The sequence below is a fragment of the Arvicanthis niloticus genome, chromosome X (genome assembly GCF_011762505.2).
Source record: "Arvicanthis niloticus isolate mArvNil1 chromosome X, mArvNil1.pat.X, whole genome shotgun sequence".
NCBI classification, from domain to species: Eukaryota; Metazoa; Chordata; class Mammalia; order Rodentia; family Muridae; genus Arvicanthis; species Arvicanthis niloticus.
In genome coordinates, this window is record NC_047679.1 from 89,736,660 (window position 1) to 89,753,385 (window position 16,726).

Below are 16,726 nucleotides of genomic sequence, written 5' to 3' on the forward strand. Positions count from 1 at the left end.
AAGACCTTTAGTGTACTATTTTTGTTAACAGGATGCCTCAAGAGTTCTGACCTCAATAAGTGAAAACTCACTTATGGGGAGCAAAACCAGTGGCATAAACATAAACAGGAAAAGACAATTATGCAAAGAGAAAACAAAATTAAATATACCCACAGTAACATGATTCAACAGAAGTGTGATATAAACATGTATAATTAAAATATTTAGTAACTGCATTTTAAAATAAAAAAATAAATGCAAAAATTTATTTAATGATATATTTTATACAAGCCAGATGAAATTCCATCAAGGAGGAGAAAAAAATAGGCACAAAGCCCCATCCCTAGCAGAGAAGCTATTTGTAACTGATAGCTGCTTGGAGAGGAAACATTTCTTTTCTTCAGTGAGTAACACTGGTTGTATCAACCACACCCCAAGGCAGGTTTCAAACACAGTAGTGGCAACACAAATTGGAATCCATAGCAGAGTTTCTGTAGCTTTTTTTCCTTTTAAGTGATATAAAGAGCAAGAAGTTGGATGAATAGGGAATAAATAAGATGGTTTTTTAAAAGAAAAGAGAAAATGACTGAAGCAGGGACAGTGTGGGCTCAGCTAGACTTAGCAAAATACGTTCTGATTGATTAGAGATGACAGATATTTCCTCTGGCCTTCTTAGTTAATGTGTAAAACCAAGCAGGAAACACATTCTTGATAAGAGGTGTGCTTTCTATAAAATGAGACTCTATCTATAGTGGGATGTATTTCCAATGTGATTACCAAAGGGGAGAATTTCAACCATGTTCCTCATTACTGGGCAGAAGCAAAATAATTAACCTAAAATTTAGCAAGCATGTATGCTAACCATGTGAAAAGTAGGAGTCACTGGGAACAGAAAATATAACTGTCTATGAGAGCAAGGGGACTATGGGGAGGGGAAGAGTCCCAAGAGGAGTGGGAGAGAGATGTGCTCAAAGTAAGTATACTTATATCAAAGTGTTCTTATGAAAGCCAAGGCTATGTAAATGAATATTTGTCAATTAAAAGTGGTTATTACAAAAAAAACCCCTCAATATTAAAAAGATTACCTGGGTTTAGCTCATTAGGTGATGTGGTTTTTGTGCAAGCATGGGAACCTGAATACTGTTCCCCAATGCCCATGTAAACTTCAGGTGCAGTGTGTACATGTCTGTTATTATTACAGTAGTCCTGAGAAGTGGAAGCAGTTAGATCCTTGGATCTAGATAGCTGGCAAGCTCTCTCTTCGTTCAGTTAAAAGATTCTGTCTCAAATAATAAGCTAGAGAATGTGTTGTGTGACACCATTCCTGAGAAAATAAATGTTTTCTTGCTGCAAGTAGGGAAGAAATGAGAGAACAAAGTAGGGATATACCCAAGTTTAAACTTGTGAACCAATGAGCTTTATTGGAGTTCCTTACAGGTGCATGGGTGGAGGGTTTCTTACAAGGGTAGAAATGTCTCAAAGATAGCTGTATCACCAAAGCCCACCCTGACATTGGTGGCTCACAAAAGCTGGAAACCTGGAGCACACTGTACAGCCTGCAGGCAGTTCAACAGATTGTAGAGCGTCCTTTCCATGTGACATCTGATCCTGGACAGGCACCTTGGCTGGGTTTTTTGCTTCCAGACAGTTTGAGTGGTCTCTCCTACTTCCAGGTGGCTCAGCTGCTTTGAGAGTGTCTCTCAGCAGTCCTTACTGTTTATATACACTCGAGGAAAGAAGAGCCTAGTGTATCTGCTTAGTTTCAGGGATTTCCTAAAACCATTTTTTTTCCTAAGCTTAAGGAGTTTTCCAACAAGAAGGAATACTTGACCTCCCATTAGAACTTCTCTTGTCTTAACAAAACTGAATGACAGAAGTTTATCTCAAAGGATATTGCTACACAATAGAGGGATTTGCCTTGATCCTCTAGTACACACATACACACAGAGACATACCCATCTGCACACACATGTGAATACATCCATACCTCATACAACACCCATACATCTTACAGCATATACAAAAAAAATTAAATGCTGGCATTTATCCCTTCAATGTAAAGTCATTAATGCATTAGTAAAATAGTTTACATTTTCACATCAAGTTTACAGAATTTGAGATGTACTATACCATTACAACACAAATCAATTCAGACTAGCTTAGCTTTTTGTGTTTGTTATTCAGTATTCATGTGTCTAATATCTGTCTGTACCAAACCTATACCATAGTTTATGTGAGACTGTGTTAGGATTACTTATAAGAATTGTTAGAATACAGACTTTCAAGTGCCTGAGTTTCTGATTGATAGATCTGGGTGGACCCTGAGAATTTGCATTTTAAACAAGCCTCTGGATACTGCTGCTGCTGAAGAGCTAGTAACTGCAATTTGAGAACCATGACCTTAATTCATTCACAATTCACAAACTTGCAACCATTTCCCCACTGTGTTAACATGAAATAAAAAACATGAAGGATGAACGCCAAGTGGGGGGGGGATTCAAGGGTGGGGAGGTGGGACTGAGGGGGTAGGTGGGGGCACATCCTCATAGAAGCATGAGGAGGGGGGATGGGATAGGAGGTTCCTGGGTGGTGGGGGGAAGGGGGTTAGGGGATAAAATCTGAAATGTAAATATAATATCCAATTAAAAATGAACACTAGGTACTGTGGTGATAAATATTGTTAGTTGTTATTACCAAATATTGTAAATCACCAGTATCCTCTTTATTGGTTATACTGAGCAATTACTTATAGGAAAATGTGTTTCTTGTTTCTTAGTGTCTATTACTGAGTGATGCATTCTAGGAGGCTTAACAAGGCAGAAGCATTTCTTAGCTTCTTTGTTCTTATTATTTGCAGAGTCATATCTAGCCTCATGATCATGCTCATTACACGATCAGAAAGTAGGCCTTGAAAACATGGCAAACTGTCGTCCAGGAAATTATTAATGTACTCAGTACATATTCAAAGTATTAATGTCAGTTTTTTTATTTAAAAAATTTAAAAAAGATAATAATGTAGACTTTGTGGTCCATTTCATCATGAAATTAATTTGTCTCTGAATGTGCTCTGGTCTTGGCTACTAAAGGTAGATCACTGTGCTCATGTGTGAAAAAATATGTTTTTTTTCCTGGCACTACACATTCAAGTATTGAATCTCTGTTTTCTTGTTTCTGAAGAAAAAGAACAAAATTTCACACCTTGTATTTAAACATTTGTTCTTCTAAGAATACCAAAACAGCTTCGGAACCTCCTTTGGCTCCTCCTGTATCTGAAGAAGAGGATGAAGAAGAGGAAGAAGAAGAAGATGACAATGAGCCCCCACCTGTCATTGCACCAAGACCAGAGCATACAAAATCAGTAAGTCAGAAAGACAAATATGCTATGTTTTCTCACATTTATACCTTTTCTGATTATATATATATATAATACATACTATATAAATATGTAATACATAAATATATAATACATAACTATATAATCATAGATACACACATAATAATATATTCTGAAAGTAAAAGTGAAACTAACTATAGCAGTGGTTCTTAACCTGTGAGTTGTTACCCCAACAGATGTCACATATCAGATATCGTGCATATCAGAAATTTACACTATGAATCATAACTGTAAGAAAAATGAAGTTATTAAGTAGCAATGAAACCAGTTTTATGTTTGGAGCAGTCATCATAGCATGAAGAACTGTATTAAAGGGTTGCAGCATTAGAAAGTTTGAGAAGCACTGTTCTAAGGGAACAAACTAGAATAATGGGACAGAAGCATTGCAAAACGGAAGAGCAGATGTGGGAGTATGGGAGAACATATGTTCTATATAAAAAGTATACTTGCGTGAAAACTCCCTTATGTAATATGATACCGTGGACAATGAGTTTTTAACAAATATTCTGAATAGATAGATAGATAGATAGATAGATAGATAGATAGATAGATAGATGAATAATAAATACAGATCTATCAGGTTAGAAAATGAACAGACTATATCAATATTGGATATACCTTCCAAACCTAAATAAAGTACACACTTAACTTGAATAGATCTAAACATTCATCTATTTAGCATAGTTAATAACATCCTACTGAAGCAAGAAAAAAATCAGTGGTTATTTATAAATGGCTCAAAAGATGCCTTTTAGAATAGTTATTATAGCATGTGTCTTTAGTTCCATTATTCAAGAGGCTGAGGGGATAGGATCCAAAATGCCAGGCCAGCCTGTGTTACACATAGTAAGACTGTGGCTCGAAACAAGGCTGAAGAAATAAAACAAGATAGCATTTTGTGGTTAGGGAGATGTATGGGTTCTTAAAGTGCTTGTTGGACAGGCATGAGGACATGAGTTTCATCTTTCAGTTCCAGCAGTGTGTGCTTAAAATCCCAGTGCTGGATACATAGAGTTAAGAGGATCCCTGGAGCTTGCTTGCAAGTCAGTCTAGCCATCTTCAAGTTAATGAGAGATCCTGTCTCTGAAAATGAGAAAGAGAGCAATTGAGTAACATCAGCTAGCATTCACACACATACCACACATGTATGCATGCATGTGAGAGCACGTACAAATACACACCAACATGCACACATCTATGCACATGAAGGGTCCATTTAGAATGTAATTTTAGAATAATGTTGAGCAACTAATACCTATTGGGCATCTCTTGTCTTCTCCGAGGTACAGTATAGAACATAAGTCTGGGAGCTGTAGAAATGGCTCATCAGTCACAAGTACTCACTGAACTTCTAGAGAACCCTAGTTCCCAGGAGCTGTGCTGGCAGTTCATAACCACCTATAACTCCATCTATAGGGAACCCTGTGCTCTCTTTTGGCCCCACTGGCACCTGTATACACATGGTAGACACATAGACACATGCATACATACACACATGAATTAAAATAAATATAAATCATTTTATTTTATTTTTTATTATATATTTTTTATTAGATCTTTCATTTACACTTCAGATGCCATCCCCTTTCCCCTTCCCCCCCCTTAGAAAACCCCTATCCCATGCCCCCTTTTCCTTTTTGCATTTATACATTTTTTAAAAAAATGTTAATCATAGGCTTTATAAGTTTGGTATTGTTCAATCAGAGGTGTAACCCACTACCCAACCTAGATATATCTACTATCTTTGACTGGTGGAGATTCATGAACATCTGCTTCCCTGTCTCCCCCCTCTATCTCTCTTTCATCACCTAGCTTCTCCTCTCCTTCTTCTCCTCCTCTTCTTACTCCTTTTCTTCCTCTCAGTACTCCTCCCATCTTAGCTCCTCCTACACATCACCCTTCCTGTTAAAAGGAAACTTTTCTCTCAAAATACAATTAGAGCATAATTATGCCAATTTGTACCAGTGAGGTACAAGATAGTCCTAATACCCAGTCCATCCTTTTGTTGACCTACCAGCACCTCTGTCATCTCTCCTAACTAAAACATTTAGTTCTGAACCTGGCTTTAGGATGAATGTCAGCTGACGACCATACACTCAGATCTTTTCTCTCAAGGTAAATAGCTATAAGTTTTCAACTTCGTCAGAAATCCAGAATGACTGAGTTGACTATAATTGTGGGAAGCACAAAGCATAGCTTCTAAAACTTAGCCAATTTATAGAGACCTCTGAACACCTGGACACTCGCTCTACTTCAAAACGTTGGAGCATCTGTTCTTCTGCCTTCTGGCCCAGGATCATCTGACAGACCTTAGTGCTGCAGAATTATTAAGGGCTGATTACTCTGTCTAGGCAGATATAATCAGTCGACTATTCTGCAAGTGTGTCCTTTTCTGGACAGTAATTTGTCTGTAGAAGGAAAGTGGCAATTCTTGCCTAGTGGCTGTCTCACCACAACTGGAGTAACTCCAAGGATGCTCAATTTCTTCTTAGAATTTAACATAGGAAGCTGTCCAGAGCAGACAGGTCTCTAATGAAAATGAACATTAATACTGAAATGTTTGTCATGTCAATTCTAAGGATTTCTGATGTTTTGAAAACCAGCTATCCATGTAAGGTAATCTGGACTGTTGCCTGTTAATCATTTTATTTTATTATGAGCCTAAAATCAATATAAAAATTTTCTCATTTTTTGTTTCATAAATAAGTACTACATTTACATCCTTTCCACTCTTTCCTCTTGCTCCTCTAACTCCGCCATGGCCCCCAGCCATCTCTCTCAAATTCATGGTCTCTTCTATAATTGTTGTTGCCTTATATGTGTATACTGCACAATGAAAGAAACACCACCAAACAAGAGTCTGGTTTTGAAATCATGATTTGGAGGTACAAGATTATCACATTCAATAACTTGCCAATAATACAGAAAAAAAATTCCACATGTAACCTCAAGTTTGTAAATAAGGTGGAAATAAGGAAATAAATCCATGAGAAGCAGATAGGAAGAATCACTAAGGGAGGAGCAGCAAGATCAGAATTAGCATGGTCATGGATAGAGACTTCTTTTAGCCTATGTGATGCCCCTTAATGTTCTTTAACATTAGGACAGTCCCTTCCTGCCATACTCTTCGTTACCTACTGTATTAGTTGTGGAATTGTGATGGATGTGTTTGTCTTTCAGATCTATACTCGTTCTGTGGTTGAATCAATTGCTTCACCAGCTGCACCAAATAAAGAAGCCACCCCACCTTCTGCTGAGAATGCCAATTCCAGTACTTTGTACAGGAATACAGATCGGCAAAGAAAAAAATCCAAGATGACAGATGAGGAGATCCTGGAGAAGCTAAGTGAGTATTTTTCCATCCAAAAGTAGTTCTCATACTGTGACTAGAAGGAGACTTGACCCTTTAGATGTTTAAATCTTCTCATTGGATTCTAGGATCCCTTAAATAAACACCTTAAAGTTATTAAATAATTTTTTAGGGCTTAATGTTCCTAAGAGAGGTTACTCTCTCCCTCATAGTCCCATTCTGACAGAAACTAAGCATTTTTGTTTAGAGTGGTCAAAATGGTCAATGAAGATGTAAAAGGCAAAATATATTAAGGTAGTAAGTTTTAAGATTACAGTACTAAAAAGACTCAAAGTACCCTGATTAAAGTATGTCATGACTATAGCGGAAGGTCCCTATTGATTGACAATGGTTAAAAATAAAAATCAACCTTATGTCCAATAGAGTACAATAAAAAAAAACTTGCAGCCACAGAAAAATATAGCTTCCCCTTATCTGGGGGGAGGGAGGCAGGAGCAGCAGTCACTTCCAAGGTGTCATTGGCACACACATGTACACATACTTCTGCGGTTTCCAGTTTGACAGAATATTCAAGACTCAAGATTATGAAATAGGTTCCCCCTTGGAAAATGTCAAGGTTCTATGAATTGTATGTATTAGATTCACACAGAATGGCTAGATATTAATAATCTGTGCTCCAAATTTGACTCTTACTAGTTTCTTATTTCATTTTTTTTCTTTGTATGGTAAGATTTAGTAGCATAGTACAGTAACTTTTTATACTTCTTTTTCAGCTAACAGAACAGAGCAAAGGAAAAGAGAAAGTTCATTTGTTGGCCACAGGGCGGCACTGTAGACATGGCGACGGAGCCATTTTGCCACCAAGCAGCTAGCTGAAGACAGTTTTTAGATTCCTAATTGAGATAGGACAACTGTCATCTAGATGATAGAAGCTAGGAATGCTGCCGGGAATCATAGGCTATGGCACCCCCTCCCTTCCCTTTCACGGAAAAATTGTGATTTAGCCTGAATAATTACTTTGTGTCTATTGCGTTCAAAATACTTCATATGTAGCACTATCATCATTTGAAGTAGAGATGTTTGGGGCAGCCAAGGTTGAAGTTCATCTCTCAGCACTCAGAACTGGAATTCCTACAGTTTAGCAAACTGACTTCGCCATACTCGATTAAACATGCTTCTAGCGTTAGTGCCCATTAGTTGCTCTAATAGCAGCCATAATAATTCTTACATGAGGGGCACTTTGTGAGTGGCCACTTTCCATATATTATTTTCTCTACAGTTGCTTATGGTAGATTTTAATGTCTACATTTTACAGGACACTGAATATCAATTTTAAAAAGCTTAAGTGACCAAGTCACCAGAATAATGAGTGGTAGCGCCAGAGTTTGACCTCACATCTCTGTGCCTTTAAAGCTTGCACTTTTGCCCATTAACCACTTTGGTTTTGCATAACGCAACTACTCGTGTACCAAACAGAAGGGAGAGGTAAAAACAATCACCAGGACAATGAAGTTCAGTGATTCAGATAATCACTACATTTCTTCCTTTGTTGTGTACATATGACATGAACCATGAGAGAGATTACATTAGACAGTCATGCATTAGTCAAAATGACTGTTCTCTGGTGTCTCTTTTGAACCTCAGTACATTCATTGTCATGAACATTGATTTATACATTTCATAAGAAAGCTGAAAAATAGGCACTGCATTTCTGAGCGACAGTTTTCTCTATAGACTGTGACAGTGCTCTGGCTGTGACCTTTCTGCCTTATTTATTTTGTTCTGCATCAGGGAACAATAGAACAAACAGGAGAAGGTGCTGATCTAACTGTTTTAATGAAAACTAAGCTTTAATGAGAATAACTGTAAAGAAAAAAAAGAGAGAATTAAGTGACTGTTTTTCTCTATTGAATTTTATACTTTATCGGAGTCCAGAGTCAATCGATTTCCCTCCAGCAATCAGGCCACTTATGTCTGCCAGCTTCCCTTTATGCTAATGAATCTTGCCAAGGAAAACCTACAGAGAAATGGAAAACGCTTTCTTAGGAAGTACACATCTTAAGTTCAGACCTCCCAGACCCTCTGTGCTCCATCCCCTCTATGCCCCCTCAGTGCGTTTACACACTGACTACCAGAAAGAAGTCATTTAACCTTGCCTGGTCTCGGTCTCTTACCTATGACATGGGTGTAAGACTCATAAGTACATTTTAAAACTTTTTCTGTAGAATGTATCTTAAGAGGACAGATACTCAAGACAGAAAGACCTAGATTCAAAGCAATGACCTACTGATGCTATTTCTGTTTCAGCCTGTTATTTAATTTTGCTTCTCTTCTATTTCTTCATCCACAAAAGTTTTGATGATGATGATGATGATAATAATAATAATGCCTTCATAGCATTATGACAATGAAAACTTCAGCAAATATATCTGGCTCACTATGGGGAACTCAACAAATGCTCATTGTTTCATAAGAAGTACAAACCCTTAATGTGAGTGTACAATAGGATGAGCTTTGAAATGATAACGAGGTCCAACCCACATCACAAACTCTGTATCCCTTTGGAAGTCTCTTACCTTCTCTGAACTTCCAATAATAATAATAATCTCAGTGCAATGAGATACCTTTTTGAAGATTAAATAAATACATTCAAGTTGGTTAGCTATCCAGCAAGATAATTAGTTTAAAATTATTACTTTATTTTTGTTGTGCCATCATTACAGAATGAGAGCAATCTTCCAGTAGGATAGGATGCTTATAACTGAGGCCAGTCTCATAAGTGTGGTACCTACACAGAAGTCATTGATGTCATTGGAATCAAAAGTCCAAATTAATCTTGAGGAAGTAGTAGAGGAGCCTGTGCTGAGAGACAAAGGAATGGGGAGGGCGGAAGAAGGCAGAGAAGTACAGGGATGCCCTGCCACCTACACAAGAGTGAGCCCTATGAGAATGAGAAAGAAATGGCAGCTTCTACTTAATCATCCTCATCTTCAACCTCAAGAATGTGATTGCTAGGAACTGTGCAAGCCAAACCACAGAGCTACCAGGCAATTCATCTTCCATTCAGATACTGATGGTAGGGGCCAGACCAAGGAATCATTAATAGCTGAAATGCACAGATCATCTTTCAGTTTTACACAGACAGATAGCTTGGGTCTGGCTTGTTCATTGTGGTCTGTCTGGATCTGTTGGAGAAAGGAAACTCCTGCACGCTAGCAAACATTTTGAAAAGGCATGAGCAGTCAGTACTGTACAGTGCAGGAAATTCTGTTTAACCTCCCTTCTAAGCCCCACGACCACTTACTTTCTCCTCTTTGTTCTCCCCTTCCCTAGCATTCTAAGTTCCAAATTCTTTTTCCCAATTCACCTTCAAAGATAATCAAAATTAATTTAGAGAATTATTAAGCTCTTCCTCAATGATGATGATGGTGGTGGTGGTGGTGGTAATACCTAGCTGGGTGGTGATGGCACATAACTTTAACTCCAAGGTCAGCCTTGTCTTCAGAGAGAGTACTAGGCTACTCAAAGAAACATTAAGCAAGCAAACAAAAACAAATAAACAAACAAACAAAGAAACCAAACCAACCTCCTTTATGCTCAAAGGATAAACTCTTAATGACAGGAATCAGCTTAGCTTAATATGACAGAAAATATATTGTTGGGTTTTTGGGGGGATCCACAACATGAGTCCCATTTTCAAATACTAGAACTTAGTGATTTCTTAAAACTTTATACTTTAAGATGAGTGGTTTGTTTCTTAATTGGTTGGTAACTGTTCTGCTATTTGTATCACAGTTTTTTTCACTGAATTTTATTGGTTGGCCTAAATTTTTGCCCTACTGTATCCCCATACTTTACCTTTCTTTGTTGTAATTTATAAAAGCAAATTGTAATTGACCTAAGGAAAGGGACCATTTTAAAATCTTGTTTTGTTACAAGAATTGTAATGGAAAGCCTCTTGTATATTTGCCTGCTGTCAGTAGATGGCAGCACAGACTATCTGGGAAAGGACAGAGGGCGTGGGGACGCCATTTTAATTGGACAGCAGTTAAATTCTGAAGCACAATCTCATCAAAATGGTTGTCTCCTAGTAAGATCCATTTCCAGATTTTTTTTAACACCACATACCGTGGAAATAATGGTTGAATAATTTACTACCTCATTAACTGAGCCCTGCCAATTGAAATTGCTTGCATTTCAGACAGTGGTTTGAGCTAAAGCTTATTTGCTTTTTGATCAGTCTATGGAAAAGAGTTTGCTCAGCAACTTCGGAGCAAAACTTTCTCCAAAAAGTATAAGCCATTTAATAACACTATGGTTTCAAGTGACTTTAAAATCATCATTTCATCAAAAGAAGAAAAAAGATCCAGGCACTTACCCATTAATAACTGACTTGAATTTAGATGAAAGATGAATTTAGGGATGTGGAAATCCATTAGACAATTTGAAAACTAGAATAGCAACTCACATATCACTAAGTTGGTGGCATTCTAGAGACATAACTCAAATAAAATAAAATAAAATAAAATATATTCTTCAACTTTTCTTGAACCATGGACCCTTTTTTTTTACAAAAGGAAATAACTAATTTTACTTGTGTTTAATTCCACAAGCATTTATTGAGTACTTGATATATTTTATAGCTTGTGCTGTATAAGAACACAAAGGATATACTGGTGAATAAGACTAGGTTCCTGTCATTAAAACAGCCTAAAAGGTGGAAGAGAGTTAGCACTAGAGAGAGAGAAAAGGGACGTTATTAACTTTATTCAAAGGGATCATGGGGCCTTCCTAGAAGAAGTGACATCTGAGAACGCCTTTAAAGCAGGGAGCTTGCTAATGGGGAAAACACAAGAAGTATGTTCCAGGAGGAATAGAGCATGCAAAGACTTCACTTGATCTTAGCCAAAACACCAAGAAGCAATGTATGCAGACTTGAAGGTAAATAGCTAGACACTGTAATGAATAAAGTATCAGAGTTAGAAGAAATAGTTCATCAGTTTAAGAAAAAATGTCACTAAAAAAAAAAGGTCCAGAGTTTGGTTCCTGGCATATATATTAAGTGGCTTATAATGTCTGAAACTCCACCTCCAAGAAATCCAATTTCCTCTTCTGACCTCCTTGGGTACCTACCCTCCTTGCACATGTGACATTCTCTCTGTCTCTGTCTCTGTCTCTGTCTCTGTCTCTGTCTCTGTCTCACTCTCTCGCTCTTTCACACACACACAAACACACACACACACATGTACACAGAAACACCACACACTTCCACATACTTTCTCTGCCTCACACACTCACTCATACATAAAAAGTGAAAATAAGAAATAAGAATACTCTTAGAAGAATTACTCTTAAAGTTTTTACTGGCTGTGTAGAAGAGACAGCTTAATGGTTACTACTAAACAGGGCTCCTCTGGAATTACGCTTAATATTCTTTGGTCAGCGCATAAAGTTCTAGCTGTTAAAGATGCAATTTTAACATATAGTGATCCTTGAACTTGGTACCAAGGACTTTGACCTTTAATTATAGGTGTCAGATGTGTCTGGTATCAAAACCAGAGACTCATCTGACCAGGTCTGTACTTAAAGCATCGTAAGAACGGTACAGAACCTGGGTGGACATGACAGTGCCTGGAAAAAGGAATTCTAATTAGCAGAATGTTAGAACCAAAGATGAGGAGAGTCTAACAGAAGCAGAATTAAGAAAGGAGTGAGTTGGGAAAAAAAGGGAGTCAAGAAAGAAAACAGATACAGACTTAGCACTAAATAAACCTCATATGCGGGGAGTGAATGCAAGGGATGACTCAAAGACAATTCTCAGATGTCTCACCAGGCTGCATAGAGGATAGATTGACAGCACCACTGCCTGAGACAATGGATCATAGCAACTATCACAGTATCTGTCATACTAAACCCAACTGAAACATGAGCATCCATTTTCAAAAAAAAATGTGAAAGAAAAGAGAAAGGGGGAAAAGGATAAAACAAAGGCAGTATGAAACTGTCAAACAATAAAGAAAAAAATAAAGAACAAAACCCAGGTCTGGGGTATGGCTCACTGGTAGAGTGCTAACCTGGCATTCGTGATGCTGTCAGTTCTGTCCCCAACACCACACTCATAGAGTCTAGTGATGCACGCTTGTCATCCCAGATCCCAAGAGGTGAACATAGGAGGGTCAGAAGTTCAATGTTGACCTTGGTCAACCAAACACCCCCATACAAATCCCAGCAATGATAAACCCCAAACCTGATATATAGTCCATAATTGAAACATTTAGCTGATTTTCCTTGAATGCATACTGTCAATTATTAGGTTTTAATTAGGTTCTCCACTAGGACGGGGCAAAAATAGTCATCTAAATTAGTGTAAGGTCTATCTGTAATACATGGTACTCTATTTGAATATATGTTTTCTTACATTGATTCAATTACTTGTTCAGTGCAACCACTGCACTGAGCACCAAAATTAAAGGGATAAAAACACAGATTTCCTGACTTCAAATAAAAGTATGTCTGTTTTGTTAGAGTGATCATAGAAGACTTTGCACAGGCTGGTGCTCTGAGGTTACATTTGGGCGATAATTAGGAAGCCATGCCTTAGATAGGAAAGGGACTAGAAAAGCATGTGTGAATAGCTACTGGATGATGAGAGCTCTCCTATGATCTAAAGCAGAAGGGAAGGAGAGAGGAGAAGAACATTTGCTTAACCTGGTTAGGGAAAAGCCAGATGGGGCTGGATGGTGAATGCCATTCAGTGTTCAACTGAGGAATCTGGGCTTCACCTTGTAGCAAGGAGGAACTTTTGCACGATTATTTAGAAAGAGATAAGAGGGGTGTATATATAATCCAGTGAAGTTCTCCTATCTTCCTGCATCCCTACCATCTCGAGTTTCGCCTTACCAACTGCAGTCTCATCAGCTGCCTTGCAGGAACCACTCTGTAGTCTCACTTAGGTTTCTTAGGAACCCATGGAAGAGAATTGCTTCAGAATTCCACCCAAGTCTTGCAGACGACTATCATAATGACAATGAAATATGCTTCTCTCATAGAGAAGCAGACATTTGTTTCTGAGCAGCCCGACTCTTCTCTCTGAACCTTCATGCTGTAGCCAGTATTAAAATAGCCTCATTGTACCCTAACTCTGCTTTCAGACAACAAGAAAAGTAACTGGCAATGCATAAAGTGTTTCTTCGTGGAATGTTTAATTGTTGTTATTTGTTGTGTGTGCATGCGTTGTATCTGTATATAAGTGTGTTCACACAAGTATCAATACACATGTCTATAGAGATACACATGTGTACACGTGCATGTGAAGGCTCTAGGTTGAATAGGGAGTTCTATTTGGTTACTCTTCACCTCTTTCATCATAGCATAGACTCTAAGCTAAACTCAGAGCTCCTTAATACAAGTCATCTAGCTACCCTCTTTCCTTCAGTATCTCATCTCTGCCTTCTAAGCACAGGAGGTACAAGTGTGCTATGATGTCCAACTGATATTTTATGTGTGTTCTTGGGGCTATGACTCTGGTCAAGTGCTTGCAAGTGCTATAAATACTGAGCTATCTTCTTAGCCCCCCAAATTATTTATTTATTTATATATGTATATAAAATTTGTATACATACACACACATATGATGTTCGTAAAATCTGAAAGACATTTTTAAAAAAACATTGAAGGGTGAAAGTAATTACTTACTCTTTAAAGTGGTTGCTGTTTCTGAGTTCGGAACATCGGCACACACCTAATAAGGATGTGTTGGTGGTGCATGCATGTAACCCTAATGCTGTTGAAATGGATCTATGCAACATGCTGGCCTGCTAGTCTTGCCAAGTCAGTGTGCTCTAGGTTCAGTGAGAAATCCCATGTGAGAAAATAAGGTGGAAGGCCATAGAGGAATACACCTAATGTGAATCTGTCTCTCCATACATGCATACACATGTGCATGAACACGCACACATACACACACAAGTTCATACATATGAATGAAGCATACACAAAAAATGGGTACATTTCAAATGGGTAAGTTTTATGATGGTTTACATCGTATGTCAAAAATGCTGGTCAAATATTTTGAGCTCCAGTAGACTCCTAAGTTAAGAGATATTTAATTTTGGAAAGTATGAGTCTTCTTACTGTATGGCCAGACTTATTCAGTAGACTCTATTTACCATCCCCCTACCATGGAACTAGCGAACATTAATTACTTGATAGGTATTCACTTTGTGAAATTAAATGTACTGGAATGCTTATCTTTATACCAAATCAGATAAATTATTTTATAAAATTATGGGTACAATTTTTTCGGTATTTTAACTTCTTAATCTATAATATTGATTTTATGATGACCTTTTAAAAATAAATGCTGAGCTTTTTGTCAGTCCATTTCTTGTTTTGCAGATATCAGCAGTTTTTAATATAAGCAGCATGGATTATTATCACCACTTTAATTAATATATTTCAGTGTATTTTAAGCAAATTAAGTATATTTTTCATATAAATTGTGAAGGTTATTGACTTTGATCTCATAATTTTTAGTGTAAAAGGAAATCACTTCTCTCTCTCTCTCTCTCTCTCTCTCTCTCTCTCTCTCTCTCTCTCTCTCTCTCTCTCTGTCTCTCAGGAAGCATTGTGAGTGTTGGGGACCCAAAGAAGAAATATACAAGATTTGAAAAAATTGGTCAAGGGTGAGTAATTTTTATTTGAAATACCAAGATGAATGCCAACAGCGTGCACACATTCAAATTTACTGACATCTCAGGTATTCCATCAAGTCACTACTCCTGTTCTCTGAATTATAGTCTGTTTTGTATAATCAATATTATCTTTTTCCCTGCTAGTCGGTTGCTTGGTAATTAATGTCGAAACACATGCTACTGGAGTCTTCACTGTTTCTGAGGTGGTGCTTTGGAGGGACATTTTGATACCCAGATCTCATGTGTACATTCACACTGATTTACCTAGAAAAGCAATAGAGTTAGAGGAAGAAGTAGCTTATCTGAACGAAATTGTTGCATTCTGCCCTAAAATCCAAATGCAGGTGTGGATTAGATCCTACTTCTTTGTCAAACTGAACATTGGCAGACTGAAAAGGAGAAAGTCCTTACTGAATGGCTGGGGGTTGTGCAGGCTCGACTCTCTGAGTACAGACAAAATAAATCAACAGTCCTGAAATGAGACCAGGTCCTTCTTTTTCCTCTACTGTACTTGTTAAAGATGTGGATTTCCAGACCCAAATCATCAGATAGTTGAATTAGACTCCAGGAATGACAATCTTATTTTAAAACAGTCCTCAGATGATCCTCAGCATCAGCTAGACATGTGAACCAATATTGAATCATTCATTAGAGGTAGATGTAGGAGTCACCTGTTCTGCAGCTCAACTGGAAGGATACATGTATCTCAAGCCTCAGTGTACGACTAAACCACAGGCCCTGAGGATGCAATAATGTTTAATGAGAGATGTGCTTTCTCGTCTATATAGCAAATTTAATTAACTTTCTTCATGTCCAAGTAGAAAATACCACAAAACAAATTGCAAAAAGACAGTATTATATATTACAGCAACATAGAAAAAATGGCTTTTAGATTTTATTCTGTGCTTGGTTACAAGCAAGAAATGATGAGGACTGCACAGATGGTTCTATGATAGAGTGTGTATACAGAAGACACAGTTCAGTTCTCAGTATCCGTGTCAGTAGTTACAGCACAAGGGGATCCAATGCTCATTCTGGCTTCCATAGGTACCTGGACCCATGTGTACAAACCCACATACCCACATCTAGTTAAATCATTTTTAAAGGGTAGATATGCACTGTTTGGGGGGACAACACCACAGATCATCATTGTTCCCCATGGAAGCTACATTTGGCTTTTCTTTGGTGGTTGGGCACTTGCAGTGTTGCTGTCCAAACTGGAATGTGCTACAAGTATAAAATACACATGTAATTTCAAGTCCATCATGTCAAAAATACTATAAAATATCTCGTAGACAATTTGTGTATTGATTGCCTATTTGGGATAATATATTTTATTGCATTTGTCTA

General features: G+C 37.7%; 1 protein-coding gene across 9 annotated transcripts in view; it reads left to right on the forward strand.

The window, feature by feature from the left end:
* Pak3 (p21 (RAC1) activated kinase 3) overlaps nucleotides 1–16,726 on the forward strand; it is a 259,192-nt gene that overhangs the window by 203,761 nt on the left and 38,705 nt on the right. For all 9 annotated transcript variants that reach the window (XM_076918848.1, XM_076918846.1, XM_076918850.1 and 6 more), the window contains 3 exons: nucleotides 3,206–3,337; nucleotides 6,554–6,719; nucleotides 15,304–15,367. In XM_076918848.1, coding sequence (XP_076774963.1) covers nucleotides 3,206–3,337; nucleotides 6,554–6,719; nucleotides 15,304–15,367 — 362 coding nt within the window. The remainder of the gene's footprint in view (nucleotides 1–3,205; nucleotides 3,338–6,553; nucleotides 6,720–15,303; nucleotides 15,368–16,726) is intronic.